The sequence below is a fragment of the Brachyhypopomus gauderio genome, chromosome 21 (genome assembly GCF_052324685.1).
Source record: "Brachyhypopomus gauderio isolate BG-103 chromosome 21, BGAUD_0.2, whole genome shotgun sequence".
In the NCBI taxonomy this organism is placed as follows: domain Eukaryota; kingdom Metazoa; phylum Chordata; class Actinopteri; order Gymnotiformes; family Hypopomidae; genus Brachyhypopomus; species Brachyhypopomus gauderio.
In genome coordinates, this window is record NC_135231.1 from 2,793,566 (window position 1) to 2,811,799 (window position 18,234).

The following is an 18,234-nucleotide window of genomic DNA, read 5'->3' on the forward strand; positions in this document are numbered from 1 at the left end:
TCATTTTGAGTTTATTATATCAATGCATTGTTTTCCATATCAACGTAATGTTTGAAGTTTTTTAATTAGATTAAATGTGATGGGCCTATATGGTGGCTTTTGAACACTAAGACATTAAGACAGTTTAATTAAAAGCTAATGTCATACCGGCATGGAAGCATCGCCTTACAAGCTACGTAGTAATTTGGAGGCGAGGAAGAAACGAGACGGACGCATCATCTTCTCATTGGCCTTCGTTTGCGCGAGGCAGGTTCGCGCGGCACTGCCCTCTTCAGAGTGAGCGCGTGAGCGAGCGTTGGCCGCCGGAGCGACAGGCGCCGAGTGCAGTTTCTGTCTTCAGCCTGCGCCTCAAGGGACGGAGAAAGAAGACGTCTGCTCAGCCCGTTCCCTCACAAATGTCCGTTGATAATACTTCAATATTTCGATAATATATACTCCGCTATACGTTGTAGTTCCCCCCCTGTCTTTGGCTTTGAGTTCGTTGAAGAAGTTGACGCAGGTGAAGATGGCGAGAGGAGCGACGGGGAGAGCGTCGTTCCCGCCCGGTGGCGAGGCTGCGCGGACACTTTTACTCTTACTTCTCCGAGTTTGCGTCGTAACCGCGCAAGAGTTTCCGACCAACGGCGTGAATGGATACAGCCTGCACCCACCTTATTTCAATTTGGCGGAAGGGACAAAAGTTGCGGCGACAGCCACCTGTGGGGAGGAGGACGACGGGCGGCCGATACGGGACCTGTACTGTAAGCTGGTCGGGGGGCCCGTGTTGGGGGACCCCAGTCAGACCATTCAGGTGAGATTATTACTGTTATTACTGTTATTAATGTTATTACTGCTGCTGTTTCGTGTAGTTAAAGTAACGGGAACAATGTTAGTTATATGATTTTCATCAGAAATGATGCTTCGCTTCTGAATGCCTTTTTATAAAGTATTTACTAATGAATGCGTTAGGTGGAGGAAGGGGTGTGATGTGTTCAGTTGGGCAGGTGCTGCGACCAAGCGTCTTAACGTCTTAACGTCTTAACCGGCGTCGGGGACGTTATAACGCTTCCCTGGTGGGGAAGGATCTCTCAGTGCGACGACCGTGGCGGTTGTTGACGGGTCGGCGAGAAGTTCAAACGTTATAAAATGCAGAATGCGGTTCCCCTGTAGCAAGTCTTGGGATTTTTCCTTGCGAGGAATGTCTGGCATCCCCTCATGCCTTGAGGAACCGGGAGTGTCTCGACGACGCTGCGATTTTAAGATTGTTAAGATCAAAGAATATGCAAATATACGGCGAGCTGCTGCTGAATGATGAACCCCCGTGGCTACATTGACCACGGAGCAGTCGCTTCATCGGAGCACTCACACGCGTTTAACCACCTCTTAATGAAGACGTCTTGTAATCAGTGTTGGGCTCCTTGTTGAAACTGCACATTCCTGTGAATTATCAGCACTAGTTCACCGTTTTGCTTGAGAACTTGTCAGTTTTCACTCAGGTCTTTAATCACGTCAGTGTATGTGGGTGATAAATGAATTTAATAAATACCCCTCACCCCCTTCTTCATTATTTACATTATTTAAATTGTTTATTTTGTGTAGGTGTGTTATTAATTAAGAGCAGTGAGGGTAACTTCAGTGTGGGAGGGACTGTGGTACTCTTAGGGAGTTTTCACTGAAATCCCTACACGCTAGATTCTCCTCAGAGCTGCATGCTAGCACAGCACAAGGCCCTGCTGACTCTGTAAAGTAACTGCAAAAAACGAAAGAATCATTCTGAAATTCACAATTATTTCCCTCATTCTCCCAGGCCTGTGCCTTTTTCCTGCCTAAATGTCAACAACTAGCGGTTGGTGCACAGCCAGCTACCGGAGGGCCGTGTGTTCTATATCGAGAGCGTTGAGCGGGAGTAGGGGCCGCATTAGTAGCTGGGTCTACTTTGAACTCGGAGACCTGATCCTTTTCACTGGGCTTAGGCCATACTTCCCACTTTGAAAGTGTCTTGTTTATGAATTAAAAATAGGCCAAGGTTTAACCCAAACGGGTGTTTTCATCCCACCATGGACTTATTGATTTGATTATTCCTTTTTGCCCTATCAAAGGGATAAGGTGCAGAGTATTTAACATTCAAATGATTTCAAATGTAGCCAGAATTGCTTTTGAAGGTGATATTGGAGGCCAGAGTTGGGTGCTGTTTGGGGTTGTGGTGTTCGTAATGTTTTCGCGGCCTCTGAATAGTGAAGCATGTGACCAAGGAGGCAAGGGGTAGGCCATTGAACACTGACCTGATTGGCCTGTCTCTGTGGGCGTGGCTTTGCTTCCTTAGGGTCAGTACTGTGACACGTGCAACAAAGCGGACAGCAACAGAGCCCACCCCATCACAAACGCCATCGATGGCACCGAGAGGTGGTGGCAGAGCCCTCCACTGTCACGCAGTGCTGAGTACAACCAGGTTAACGTCACCCTCGACCTGGGACAGGTATGCTAACACCCCTCCCCTCCCCCCACTCTCTCACTCTCTCACTCTCTCAAACACACTCTGCCTGCCTGCCTCTTTATCATTGTGTAAAGGTCTTAATAAACATAAAGAAAGTGGTATCTGATACTACAGTTAAACCCCCACACTTGTTTGGATTGTGTTCCAGTTTATAATAAGGGTGGATCTCAGTTTAAACCTGATCCAGTGTGCCTTCCATAAATGCAGTTTATGCAGGGATTTGTTTCAAATGTGTTTCACGAATGTTTTTCCCGGAGACTCTATTGGCCAGCAGAGAATATGTTCTTCTGTCCAGCCCTGCAAAGTCATGGGTTGCTGGCCCATATTCCCCCACACCAATTCATTTCCTTCATGCCTGCCTGCCTCCCAGTAGCCTTTCCTGAAACACTCCACTGAATATAGGATTGCACAAGCTCAGCAAGCATGACGGAGAAAGACAGAGAGACAGACGAGGGAGTGAGATAAAGAGACAGACGAGGGAGTGAGACAGACGAGGGAGTGAGACAGACGGAGACCGTCTCTGAGTGGGAGCAGGGACCTGCGACTTGAGTTGGGTGTTGAATTCTTTTGTTGTTGTTTTTTTTTTTTTTCATTTTCCGCTTGTCAAAAAGCAATAGAACGGACATCATGCATGGCAGTCTGGGCAGAGCAGAGTGAGAGAAGGAGAGAGGGGGTACAACAGAGAGAGAGAGAGAGAGAAAGAGGAAGAGAGGGAGAGAGGGTATAACAGGGAAAGAGGGAGAGAGGGGGTATTACAGAGAGAAAGAGAGAGAGAGAGGAATGCATAAACAAGTGAAAAGTGTTTCCTTAGAATGTAATTTCCAGGTAGGGTTAGGGTTAGGGTAGGAAGTTTTTGTTGGTCTGTCAGGTCGGAATCCAAGTGAGGAGGTGCCTGGAAGCAGCAAGTAAGCGTTGTTTCATTTGTATACCTGTGTGACTGGCACGAGTGTGTTAAGTGTGCGAGAGTGTGTGCGTGGAGCACTGGCAGTGTGGGTCTCCTGACCCTTGGAGCAGGAGAAGGAGATTGGAATGCTAGTTTACCTGATCTCTGTCTCAACCTGCTCTGGGAGCCAGCCAGCATTACCCCCTCACCTCCACAGGCCCTCTGTCTGCCTCCTGTTCTCGCCCCCTTGTTCCTTCCTCCTGTTCCCTTCCATCCACACAGCTGCTCCTCTTGAACAAAGTGCTTTGCTCACCTGGTAGAGAAGTAACACCTGTAACACCAAGGTCAGGGGTGCAGGTCCCAGGCAGCACTTGCACTGTATCACTGATAAAGGTGAAGGTTGGTCAGGTTAAAAGGGTCCCCTCACTTCCACACGGACACCTCCACACGGTCACCTCCACACGAACACCTCCATACGGCCACCTCCACACGAACACCTCCACACGAACACCTCCATACGGCCACCTCCACACGGACACCTCCACACGAACACCTCCACACGAACACCTCCACATGAACACCTCCACACGGTCACCTCCACACGGACACCTCCACACGAACACCTCGACACCTCCACACGAACACCTCCACACGGACACCTCCACACGAACACCTCCACACGAACACCTCCATACGGCCACCTCCACACGAACACCTCCACACGAACATTTCCACACGAACACCTCCATACGGCCACCTCCACACGGACACCTCCACACGAACACCTCCACACGAACACCTCCACACGGACACCTCCACACGAACACCTCCATACGGACACCTCCACACGAACACCTCCATACGGCCACCTCCACACAAACACCTCCACACGAACACCTCCACACGAACACCTCCATACGGCCACCTCCACACGGACACCTCCACACGAACACCTCCACACGAACACCTCCACATGAACACCTCCACACGGTCACCTCCACACAGACACCTCCACACGAACACCTCCACACTGACACCTCCACACAGACACCTCCACACGAACACCTCGACACCTCCACACGTACACCTCCACACGAACACCTCCACACGGACACCTCCACACGGACACCTCCACACGAACACCTCGACACCTCCACACGGACACCTCCACACGGTCACCTCCACACGGACACCTCCACACGTACACCTCCACACGGACACCTCCACACGGTCACCTCCACACGAACACCTCGACACCTCCACACGGACACCTCCACACGGTCACCTCCACACGGACACCTCCACACGTACACCTCCACACGAACACCTCCACACGGACACCTCCACACGAACACCTCGACACCTCCACACGGACACCTCCACACGGTCACCTCCACACGGGCACCTCCACACGGACACCTCCATACGGCCACCTCCACACGGACACCTCCACACAGACACCTCCACACGAACACCTCGACACCTCCACACGTACACCTCCACACGAACACCTCCACACGGACACCTCCACACGGACACCTCCACACGAACACCTCGACACCTCCACACGGTCACCTCCACACGGACACCTCCACACGTACACCTCCACACGGACACCTCCACACGGTCACCTCCACACGAACACCTCGACACCTCCACACGGACACCTCCACACGGTCACCTCCACACGGACACCTCCACACGTACACCTCCACACGAACACCTCCACACGGACACCTCCACACGAACACCTCCATACGGCCACCTCCACACGGACACCTCCACACGAACACCTCCACACGAACACCTCCACACGGACACCTCCACACGAACACCTCGACACCTCCACACGGACACCTCCACACGGTCACCTCCACACGAACACCTCGACACCTCCACACGGACACCTCCACACGGTCACCTCCACACGGACACCTCCACACGTACACCTCCACACGAACACCTCCACACGGACACCTCCACACGAACACCTCCATACGGTCACCTCCACACGGACACCTCCACACGTACACCTCCACACGGACACCTCCACACGGTCACCTCCACACGAACACCTCGACACCTCCACACGGACACCTCCACACGGTCACCTCCACACGGACACCTCCACACGTACACCTCCACACGAACACCTCCACACGGACACCTCCACACGAACACCTCGACACCTCCACACGGACACCTCCACACGGTCACCTCCACACGGGCACCTCCACACGGACACCTCCATACGGCCACCTCCACACGGACACCTCCACACAGACACCTCCACACGAACACCTCGACACCTCCACACGTACACCTCCACACGAACACCTCCACACGGACACCTCCACACGGACACCTCCACACGAACACCTCGACACCTCCACACGGTCACCTCCACACGGACACCTCCACACGTACACCTCCACACGGACACCTCCACACGGTCACCTCCACACGAACACCTCGACACCTCCACACGGACACCTCCACACGGTCACCTCCACACGGACACCTCCACACGTACACCTCCACACGAACACCTCCACACGGACACCTCCACACGAACACCTCGACACCTCCACACGGACACCTCCACACGGTCACCTCCACACGGGCACCTCCACACGGACACCTCCATACGGCCACCTCCACACGAACACCTCCACACGAACCCACACGAACACCTCCACACGGACACCTCCACAGGAACACCTCCACACGGACACCTCCACACGGTCACCTCCACACGGGCACCTCCACACGGACGCCTCCATACGGCCACCTCCACACGGACGCCTCCATACGGCCACCTCCACACGAACACCTCCACACGAACACCTCGACACCTCCACATGTACACCTCCACACGGACACCTCCACACGGTCACCTCCACACGGACGCCTCCATACGGCCACCTCCACACGAACACCTCCACACGAACACCTCCACACGGCCACCTCCATACGGACACCTCCACACAAACACCTCCACACGGACACCTCCACACATACACCTCCACACGAACACCTCCACACGGACACCTCCACACGGTCACCTCCACACGGACACCTCCACACGAACACCTCGACACCTCCACACGTACACCTCCACACGGACACCTCCACACGGTCACCTCCACACGGACACCTCCACACGGTCACCTCCACACGGACACCTCCACACGAACACCTCCACACGAACACCTCCACACGGACACCTCCACACGGGCACCTCCATACGGACACCTCCACACGGACACCTCCATACGGTCACCTCCACACGAACACCTCCGCACGGACACCTCCATACGGTCACCTCTACACGAACACCTCCACACGAACACCTCCACACGGCCACCTCCACACGGACACCTCCACACGGACACCTCCACACGGACACCTCGACACCTCCACACGGACACCTCCACACGGGCACCTCCATACGGACACCTCCACACGGACACCTCCATACAGTCACCTCCACACGAACACCTCCACACGGACACCTCCATACGGTCACCTCCACACGAACACCTCCACACGGACACCTCCACACGGACACCTCCACACAGACACCTCCACACGGACACCTCCACATGGACACCTCCACATGGTCCCAGAGCATATCAAAACTACAAATGCCCTTATATGGGCAGGTTTTCTGCTCAGGTTAAACACTGTCCCCTCAGATCAGCATGTACACGTCACTTTACAGTTCGAAACTGCATTTTTATTCCTTTCAATTCTTAACTTACTCTCAATGAATTCTTTATATGTTTTATAAAATTTGATTTTATATATATATATATATATATATATATATATATATATATATATATATATATATATATATATATATATATATAAAATTTTATTTCTTTAGTCTTTGTTTATTTCTTTAAATGAACTTAGTTTTTAACTTTATTTTAATACATTTTATTTGTATCATTTTCTTTTTCTATTTTCACTTTTGGTAGACTTTCCGAAGGTGGTAGATCTCAGTGTGCAATAAGCTTTTTTATTCTTCAGTGTCTCTTGTGAGGCCCTTTGATTTGTCGTTGTGTGCGGTGCGGTAAAAGGTGCGGTAGAATAACCTTGCCATGCCACGCCTCACCAAACGCCATGGAAACACACAAGCTCACCTGCTGTTTGTAGTGCAGTGCTCGTCCATGGCCTCTTCCTTCCTCCCTCTGCTTTGAACACTACGCCCATCTCACCAGCTGCTGCTTCACTGTGTTTGTGTGTGTTCATACCCTCTGGCTTTTCATCCCACACCAAAGGCACAATTTAATTAACGCTGAAACGAAAGCTTAAAGTAAATATTCTCTCTCGTGTGTGCGGACACACACACACACACACACACACACACACACACACATACACATACACACACTCACAAACACACACACGCACATACACATGCACACACACACACAAACACTTCTGATGTGTGTGCTGAGCTCTGGGCCTTCTTAGCCTTGGGCGTTTTTATGGCCCCTGTGATGATTGTTCACAGTTAGGAGTGAGAGAGGAGAGGAGTGAGGGAGGAGTGAGGGAGGAGAGGAGTGATGAGTGAGGGAGGAGAGGAGTGAGGGAGGAAAGGAGTGAGGGAGGAGTGAGGGAGGAGAGGAGAGAGGGAGGAGAGGAGTGAGGGAGGAGAGGAGTGAGGGAGGAGAGGAGAGAGGGAGGAGAGGAGTGAGGGAGGAGGCAGTATGTGCTAGAATGTCTCCTGTTCTCTCTTTGTCCCTCACAGACATTTTGTCCCACACAAACATGGCTGAATTTCATTAAATGTCAGATATGCCCAAATTAGATCCACATTCTTTATAAAATGAAGTCTTTCCGTCCGGTTTTTCCTGTGTACAGCCAAAGATGGTGTTAATGGCATTAAGAGTGCACGCAACAACCCTTCTTCTAACTAAAGTGCACCATTGTGTGCCGTGTGCAAAGACAGGCATGGTGCCAGCCATGAGAACTGTACAGGGCCTACAGTTTCCTGCCATTAAATGAGCCTAAGTGACATTCATGGCTCGCTTTCTCTCTCTCTCTGTTCTTCAGTCGTTCTCTCGTCCAGAGCTGATTGGGATCTGGGCTTCCCCGGCCAGCCCTGCCTGTAGCGCGGGGGCAGGAGCTGGGGGGGGGGGCAGGAGCTGGGGGGGCAGGAGCTGGGGGACGCCCTGCTTTTCCCATTTGGCTCCAGGGTGGTTGTGTGAGCAAAGGGCATCACTGGTTGTGTGGAATAAAGTCTTATTGCATTAGTCTACAGTTCCTGCCTCTCGTGTCCTCCATTATGTATACTGATCTGTTTTAATTATGTATGCATGGTGTACTTATGAATCACAATCTATTTGTAAATATTGAACTACAACTTATGTGTGTCTGACTTAAAATATCTTTGTAGTCACTACAGAGTTTCGTGTGTTGTCTGTGTTGGTTCATGTTTGTGTTCCTGGGTGATGAGTAGATAGTCGGCATGGGTAACATGGGTGTGTGTGTGTGTGTGTGGCTGTGTGTGTGTGTGTGTGTGTGTGTGTGTGTGTGTGGCTGTGTGTTTGTGGGTAACATAGTTCTCCATAGTTGGCATCCTGCCTCAGGTATATGACTGTGTCTGTGGGTGGGTGTATGTGTGTGGCTGTGTGTGTGTGGGTTTGTGTGTGTAGGTCTATAGCTGCATGTGGGTGTGTGTGTTTGGTGGGGGGTTGTGTGTGTGGGTATGTAAGGGTATGTTCCATTCCCATTTTTCCACACCATATCTCTTTTTCACTCACATTTTCTGGGAGAGAATGGTGATGTTTGTCAGACTTTGTCCTCTTAAAACATCCACTTTAAATACTGTCTGTATAGGTCTGTATATCAGTCTCAGTTAGCTTACATTTTCTACAAGTCAGTTCTTCCACTCCCCATCATTGTTCTGTTTAAACTGAAACTGCCATTGTGTCATAGTGATACACACACACACACACACACACACACAAAATTCTCTTCAAACTTTTTCCCATTTTACTCTTTAATGGTGTTTACTGAACAGGAAAATGGGAACTGTTAGCAGTCTGGAGTGTATATGTGAGATGGGATGTGTCATGGGAAAGAAAGAGATCTCTCCTTGAAGAAAGAGGGAGGTTTGTCAGAGAAGGTTGAGAGAAAGAAGGAGAGAGAAAGGGAGATAGATTTATCCCTGGAGAGTGAAACAGACATGGTGATGTCCATCATGCTAACTTTACTAATGGAGAGAAGTGAAGACAGCATTTACCAGAAGGGATCTTCAGTTCTAATAGCATGTTTCAAAGAAAATGTTTGTGGTTGGGACCTCATTTCCCACAATGCCTTGCTCTGGCTCTAGTAATCTGACTATTTTACTGGTGCACTGACCCTCACTCTTACACCCGCTGTTACCCGCTCACCACCCGGTTTGAAATGCCCGACACACTCATTTCCCATGAGCACCTGCACATTGTGACCCTTTATTAACATATTATGCTTATTAACTTCATTAAACTCTACATTAGAGCTTCTCCTGTTAATCTATGGGAGGCTGATGGTTAAAATATGATGACTGAAAAAGTGCTGTGACATTTCAGTATTACGTCTTCGAGACAATGTTAGGTCAGTATGAGTGAATCAGTAACCTAAACACACAGTGATCTGTAAAACATTCTGGCTAGTCTGGGCAGTTTATGGACTTTGCTCTGCCAGCTTTCAGAAGCCAGCTAAAATTTGCAGTAGGGACTTCACCCTCACACTTGAGGCTACAGGTCAAAGGGTCAGATCCCCCACTGACATCTGTTCAGCATCAGCCCTGAGGAGCAGAGGGAAACCTCTGACAGCTTTGAGCCTGTTACTGGTCTGAGATCAGTAGTCATTCTTCTACACTAAGCAGCAGTTCTCCTGGTTTTTAAAAGGTTCATATGGAGTTAAATTTGGTTCGGCCTAGTCTTCTTCCTCAGGAAACACACTCAGGATATATGACCCACACCTGCTGATTAGATGAAACACTTCCAACCACTTCCAGCCAACTCTTTACTGTGTGTGCCTAACATCGCCTCCTTGGCCAGATTAGAACATGCGGTTATCGAGTTAGTGTAAGTGTGAACTTCTAGTAGTGGAGCTTGCCTTCCTTGGCATTGTTAAGCCATTCTTCGAGTTTCTGCACGCCAAGTGAACTCAGCCCTGTTTTGGCTCCATAAATCAAAAGTAAGTAAAAAAAGAGGTGGTGGCCGTACAGTGGTGGGTGGTCCACATGACACACCCTGCACCTACTGTGTGGATTGTTAACTTAATCTGAGTGTGTGTGCTCACTGTTAACTTAAGCTCAGTGTGTGCTCACTGTTAACTTAATCTCAGTGTGTGTGCTCACTGTTAACTTAAGCTCAGTGTGTGTGCTCACTGTTAACTTAATCTCGTTGTTCCACTGTTCAGCCAGACACGGACGCCCTGCATAACTGCTGCCCAATTCCCTGAAAATCAGTGACATGAGTTTTCCCTTTGACCTTTGCCCTTCTTCTCCTTCTTGATCATGTGTTCATGGTACATTAAAGCTACAGGATACCATGCACTTTGTACCCCGTGAACATCACGAGAGGTTCTCCCCCCCACACCACTAAGGAGGAACCAGTAGTCTCTTCTCCTCTTTTCTCTTGGCCTTAAACAGACTCCCCTTATCTCCTTTGTGGCTCGAGCCGCTGGCTTGAGGATTTCCTTGACTCCCTCTCACCGAGATCAGAGAGCGGCGAATGACAGGGGAGCAAACTAGAGTGGGCGAACTATTGGATGTTCAAGGCCAGGAAGAGGAGCGTCGGGGAAGGTTACACTAAGGGAGTGTTGACAGAAGACAGCAATCTGGTGGAGGAAACACACAACCGTGGAGAAATAAATGAGCAAATGAACCAGCTGCTGGAAGAGAACAAGGACCATAAATGGAGCAATCAAGCAGGATGCTGTATTTCCATCTTTGCAGTATTAGCACTATGTCAGACTTTTTCATTCTTGGACCAATTACTCTTACTCGAAGGATTATGTCCACATATGCTCTTACATGGCTTCCTTTTGGCTTGTCATTGACTTAGCCATGTAGCAAGAACATGGTGTGTTTGGTCGAGGTGTATCTGTTTCTGTCACTCTCTGACAGGAATGAAGGGGCACAGGGCGGTTGGCTCACCTCAAGTCAGAACACCTCATTATACCAAGTTTGACCAAAATGAGTAAGGTGTGTGTGTGTGTGTGTGTATGTGTGTGTGTGTGTTGGGGAGGGGGATTTAACAGAATGCAGAGCTCTCTCCAACGTGCCTGGTGCCTGCTGAGACCTGCTTTTTAGTACCTATAAAATGCCACAGAAGAACAAACTCGCTACTCAACCCACTCATCTCCCCTCTGGCCCCTCTCTCAGCATCCTGGATGTGTGTGTGTCTCTATCTGTGTGTGTGTGTGTGTGTGTGTTTGAGTGTGTGTGGGCCCTAAATCAAAGGGCAGCCCCATTGCTTTTCAATGGCTGTGTACACAGCGTCTGCAGCCTGACCCCCGCCTTATCTTGGCTCCATTTGTGAGATAGCGGTCTCACCAAGGTGACAGGCTCACACGTTACAGTCGGACACCTCTGGCCATCAGTCTGACAGATCAGAAGCAAAGCAGGGAAGGGTTGTGTTAGACAGACCCCGGCTGGGATGGAAGAGTCTGCTGTTTAAAACCCTCCCGCCTTCTGCTTCAGAAACTGTTCTATCTTAACATCTACTGCTATTTCAGGAGCGGCTTCTTCCGTCCATATATTTGAATTAGGATATGATAGGTTGTCTGCTCCCAAATGGGCTTTCGTAACCTGGCACTAGAGAGAGCCCTGATTTTTAGAGGTTACGAGGAGACCGGTCTGTTAGACGTTTGATAAGAGGGTGGGCTGGGCTGATGGCTGTATCCTGAGAAGAAATGGAGGTGTTTGGACCGAATGAAACATTCTGATAAGCCTCTTTTCAAACTGCCTCCACTGACACAGCATGAGCTGATCCCAAGCTCATTTCTGTAACTCTCTTCACAATATATCTGGTAACATTTTATTCAAATGATTCCTCCATTTAGTGATTTGTCATAGTCTGTGGCTAACAGCCACATTCAGTAAGCCTTCCAAAAATCCTGCCCTTTGAATGGAATGGAAATGATTTATAAAGTCCGGCTAATAATAGGATGTTAATGTGGTCTATGAGGAGACAACAGCTTTCTTTTATGTTCTCGGGCAAGCTCGCATGGACTATAGAAACAGTGAGTTTCTGGAGGGCTCATCCTTCTTTCCCAAAACATGACGCCATGAATAAGCCTCTGACTTGTTTGTGAGGGCAGATGAGGACATTCGGTGCACTCGACAACATTAACAGCGGAAGTAACTGCGAAGAATTCACAACACCACGTAGCCGTCCCTTTGAAACGGGCTGTTCCTCTAAATCCCTCTCCTTCGCTCTTCGACCTCTCACTCTTCTCTCTGCTCTCGCCGTATCTGTTGCCGCCAGGTCATGGCGCCGCGTGCTTCTAAAGTGTGGGCCCCGTCGGAGAGGTGGGGGGAGCTGCAGGGAGAGCCCAGAGCCGGGCCGCCTTCACCAGAGAGTAAACATTTGCTTTTGCCTGGTCAACACTACCTGGTGTCCCACTCTTTCTCCTTCCCCTTTGTCTTCTCTGGAGGCCACCGGGCAGGGCGTGAGGGGGCAGAGCTGGGGGAGGAATTGCCCCTGTGGAGGGGGTGGCCTTTGCACAGACATGCCTGTACCTCCACTCCCCCAGGCCCCCTTTGCTCTGGGGCAGGATGTGAGGTGACTGACTCCCACCCGAACACCCCAAGCGCTTTGCCCTGAGCTCCAGAAGCGAAGGAAATAAAGTTGAAAGCTCTCAAATTCTGTAGGAAGCCGAGGGCTTACGTTGTAACACGTGGTTTGGTTTCAGTTGACCTTAAAGTTCCACCGGCCTCGATGTTAAGTCCAACATGCTTTATAATTGTTTTCACTGCTACATACTTCGAGTTCTGCAGTAGCTGAGTGGTGTCAAGGGGGTGATTCAGCCCTGACTAAACGTGTTTCACTCACTGTTAAGAGGCTGGGTCTGTTATAGGGGTTCCTGTATGAGGAACTGCTGGTTGTTAATCAGCAGGTCTTTAGAGAGACAGCTACAATGCGGTTAGATTAAATGTAACGTATGCCCTGTTCTGTGTTAAATGTAACGTATGCTGTGTTCTGTACTGCATGCTGGTTAAATATACAGGTCAGGAGAAAAAAAAAAAAAAAACTTTAGCCAGTTTAGCCATGGTAAATCACTCCTGGACTGACTCTCACCAGGGACTGATTATATATTTACTAGAACCTGAGTGGAGTCAGTAAGGACTGAAAACCACGCAGACTGGTTTCTTAGAAAACAGAGGTCAGCAGTCGTCTCCTCTACACAGAGACTGAGGGAGTCGGCTCGCCGTGCCCTCAGTGCCTGCTATCACACAGCAAGATTACAGTAGATTACACTGCCCCAGGTCAGGAATTCCACACACACACACACACACACACACACACACACACACACACACACACACACACACACACACACTGTTGCTCATACACTGGATATAGGACTCACAGTACAGCGTGACTAAACTGTCACGCCAGACACACCTGTATACACCTATACAGCCCTGGGAAAGTCACAGTTTAGATTAACTCATCTGTTCAGATTAACCCATCCGACGGGACTCCTCGCTCTCACAGTTCATTCAGGAGCACAAGTTTAGTCTTGTATTGGAGAGAGGTTTTCCTAGCCAGGTGCATGAGGGAAAGTGTTGAGAATATCTCATATATCCAGATTGAGGTGACATGCGTTCAGCAAGAATGGCTTCCAGCTCCGGGGCCCACTCCACATTCAGAGACGGGGCCATCGCCTTTGTGGGACGGAGGTTTGCCTCAGTGATTGTGGAGTGTGTTTTATGACGATCTTCCAGCTGTTTGCCAGAAGGTGCGTGACACCAGGCCTGTGTCTGGTGCACAGCATCTGTTTTGTAAAAAGAGCCCTGTATTAAATATCTGACTCCTCATCTCTGACTCCCCATGTCTGACTCCTCATCTCTGACTCCCTATCTCTGACTCCCCATCTCTGACTCCCCATGTCTGACTCCCAATCTCTGACTCTCCATCTCTGACTCCCCATCTCTGACTCCCCATCTCTGACTCCCCATCTCTGACTCCTCATCTCTGACTCCCCATCTCTGACTCCCCATGTCTGACTCCCCATCTCTGACTCCTCATCTCTGACTCCCCATCTCTGACTCCCCATCTCTGACTCCCCATCTCTGACTCCTCATCTCTGACTCCCCATCTCTGACTCCTCATCTCTGACTCCTCATCTCTGACTCCCCATCTCTGACTCTCCATCTCTGACTCTCCATCTCTGACTCTCCATCTCTGACTCCTCATCTCTGACTCCCCATCTCTGACTCCCCATCTCTGACTCCTCATCTGACTCATCATCTCTGACTCCCCATCTGACTCCCCATCTCTGACTCCCCATCTCTGACTCATCATCTCTGACTCATCATCTCTGACTCCCTTTCCCGGTAGTCCTCTGAGGTATAAAGATTCCAGCGGTACTGTAGATATTTTAATCGCATCTTCTTTTGCCAGAATTCACATGGTTTGCAGAAGCTCAAGGCTGTGGGAACCACGTACGCACACACACTCACACGTACACACTCACACACAGAAAGCAGACGGGGGAGACAGATAAGACACTCCGTCAGATATATCTAATTAGAGGAGTCTGGACTTCATCTGGAGCTCAGGCAGAGCACTTCCCAAACTTGCGCATTAGAGGGGGAGTAGAGACAGGAGAGGCAACACAGCAGCGCCCAGCCCATCAGTTCTCCACACGGCCACCTTTCATAGCCACACAGCCCCGTGTCTCACATTATTAACCCAGAATGTATCCCTGTAGCAGATGCTGCGTGCATGGGTGCAGTGATGGATTGTGGGGTGTTGACAGTGAGGGCTGCAGGGTGAAGCGATGCAGGGCCGACTGACTCACTGACTCCGAGTGATAGATGGCAAGGGGGCGGGGCAAGGGGGCGGGGTTATGTCACTAGCAGATTGGAGGTTTAGAGGGCCTCCTGTGCAGGTGATTGAGATTTTTTTTAAAGTCATGGTGCTAATTCCTCAGGAATTCCCAAATCCCTTCAATTAAGTCCCCCCTCCCCCTATCCTCCCACACACACAAACTCACGTTCACACACTCACACACATACACTCACAGATACAGTGTCCCTCTGCACTAGCCTACCAACTCTGGGCTGCTGTTCACCAAACATTTTTAGGTAGGAGTGCTGACCTGGGAGCAGGTTTTGGGTTTTGCATGTGTATAAATACATATGTTTAAGCTGATCTGGGATCTGCGCAATCCCTGGTATGCCAAAAGCCCCTCAAAGGGGAGTAGGAGTTTCAGGGACCTTAAGAGGGGACAAGTGGGGACAGACAAGCAGAGAAGGTATGAACAGATGACCTGCTTATGCTCCTGAGGCTACCACACACACACACACACCCACACCCACACACCCACACCTTCCCCACACACACACTCCCACATACCTGAGCTTGCAGCTATCCAGGAAGTAGAGCGTGATTATACATGTCCCCAGCCCCGGCCCCCATTCCTGAGGCCTGACGGACCCTCCCCACACCCCCCCGTCTCGTACACTGTAAGAACCTGTAAGAGTACAGATCCCAACGCCGCCCGCCAAACACACACGGCTTTTCTTGTCCGCTCCAGCTGGACTGCGGCTGCCCCCCCCCACAAACACTAGTGAGACAAAGGTTTGGGGAACGGGGCCGCACCTGTTTGCAGGCATTTTTTTTGTTTGCCGTTAAATGTTTGCGCAGTGGCCATCTTCATTTACTGCTCAGTGCTACTTTGGGGCATCCTGAGCGCCAGCTGCTCTGGAATGCCTGTGCTTTGTCTCTGTAGGTACTTCTACAAATCTGGCAGCATACTCTCATTGTAACGCAGCGAGAAACCTGGTAGAAACAAAGTCCCGCCGAGGGCTCAGTGTCCTGGTGCACATCTGCGATGATGAAAGGAATGCTTGGTGATATAGCAGTGCTTGAGTAAGGGAGGGTATCCTCAGCCACTATGGTGGAGGATATGTAGACCACACTCTTGTGCTTTCATGGCCTGGGCGTGCGCGTGAAGATCAGCCAGGAACCTTTGCACTTCTCAGGGGTCTCGGTGGTCAGGTGCATCCTGAAGGGCTGGCTACAGGCATGTACCCTTCACCCCTTCACCAACCCCCACCACACACAAACCTCCCCAAAACACACCTGTCTTTATCTGCGTTTCTGTCTACCAGTTTGTCCACTCTTTGTCTAGTCTCCCTTATCTCTTTTCCCAACTGTCTTTCATCTTATTCCCTCAGTTCCTCCTGTGTGTGCCATCATTGTCTCTTCCTGGTAATCGCAATATGTTTTTGAAAGCATCGTGCATTCGTCTGCACTCGGGAGCTTTGCATTCAAGTCCTGACGTGTTTAGGGGTCTCGCACTGTTGCTGGTGTGTAACCGCGTTCACCCTGGCATACGTTGCGGTTTCTTCGTGTGTGTTTTGGTGAACCCATAATTAGATGTTGTGGTGGAGACAACGAACTGTATTGCAGACATTCCAGGTCCGTTCCAGGGAAGATGAATAAGAGTGAAATGTCTTCATGTCCAACCGTCCTGTCCATCGAGCCTCATGGGTTATGGTACAGGACAACACAGACGTCTTGGCCAATGAGCGTTTTCCACATGCACAAACAAAAAAGATTGAAACTGTGGATTCTAGAACCGCTGTGTGTTCTAGAACTGTTTCCTGTAGTCCCAGGAGGACGTAGAGAGGAGAAGGATGATAAGATAACGGAGAACAGATAAAAGAGCAAGAATGAGTGAGGGGAAGCAAGACAAGTGGACCTGTTGCTGAACAAAAGGGCCTGAAACACTTCATATCATATCCAGAGTGACAGTATGTGTTATGTGTTACAGTATGATAGCGTGTATATGCTTCCAGGGAATAGAACACACAACCTTGGGGATCCTGGCACACAGGGTGGTACGGGACCACAAAAATAACACAAGCCTTGGGCGTTTATAATCCCTTGTCCTGTTGAAAACCCTAGTAAATGTGGTATTTCTGGAATGGCCCTCTGGTCTTGCAAGTTTCTACCACCCTCATGAGCTCAGGAAGAGACCTGATTGGTCACCCCAGCTGTGACTTTTTCTTGGGTTGTGGGGTGGGGGCAACAGCTGCTTTTTGAGCCCTGCCATCTCTGGATTTGTCCATCACTCCTACGTCGTTTTATCGTGCCTCTGCCACCATGCACACGGCTGGGTTCATGGTATGTAGTGTGGCCTTCGTCCTGTGAACTGGACAGCTGTTGTACGGTCTTCCATCTACTGAGGAAATCCCTCTTCAGCCTCCGCACAAGGTGGCCCATTATTCCAGAGTGCATAGTCCAAACACTAAAGTGTCAGACCGTCTGCTGAGAATCCACTCCCAGCATTTCATTCAATACAAACGGGAACCCCCCCCCCCCCAACACACACACGCACACACACACACACACCATTTAGTGTACATCCATGGCTCAGCTCAGCAGGATGAAGCAGAGAGGAGTGATCAAGGGAGAAAAGGATGATCAGAGGATGAACACATATGTGGAGCCGGAGCCATGTTCTGGAGTCGTGTTCTGGAGCCGTGCTCTGGAGCCATGTTCTGGAGCTGGAACCGTGTTCTAGAGCCAGAGCCATGTTCTGGAGTCGTGTTCTGGAGCTGGAATCGTGTTCTGGAGCCGTGTTCTGAAGCTGGAGCCGTGTTCTGGAGCTGTGAGGATGAGGGTGTGTG

The 18,234-nt window shown here is 50.3% G+C and overlaps 1 protein-coding gene across 1 annotated transcript in view; it reads left to right on the plus strand.

Annotated features, from left to right (window-relative positions):
- Positions 1-281: 281 nt before the first annotated feature.
- The window catches only part of lama5 (laminin, alpha 5), a 73,424-nt gene continuing 55,471 nt past the window's right edge, over positions 282-18,234 (plus strand). The window contains 2 exon segments of the mRNA XM_076984644.1: positions 282-790; positions 2,303-2,455. Coding sequence (XP_076840759.1) covers positions 506-790; positions 2,303-2,455 — 438 coding nt within the window. The 5' untranslated portion in view covers positions 282-505.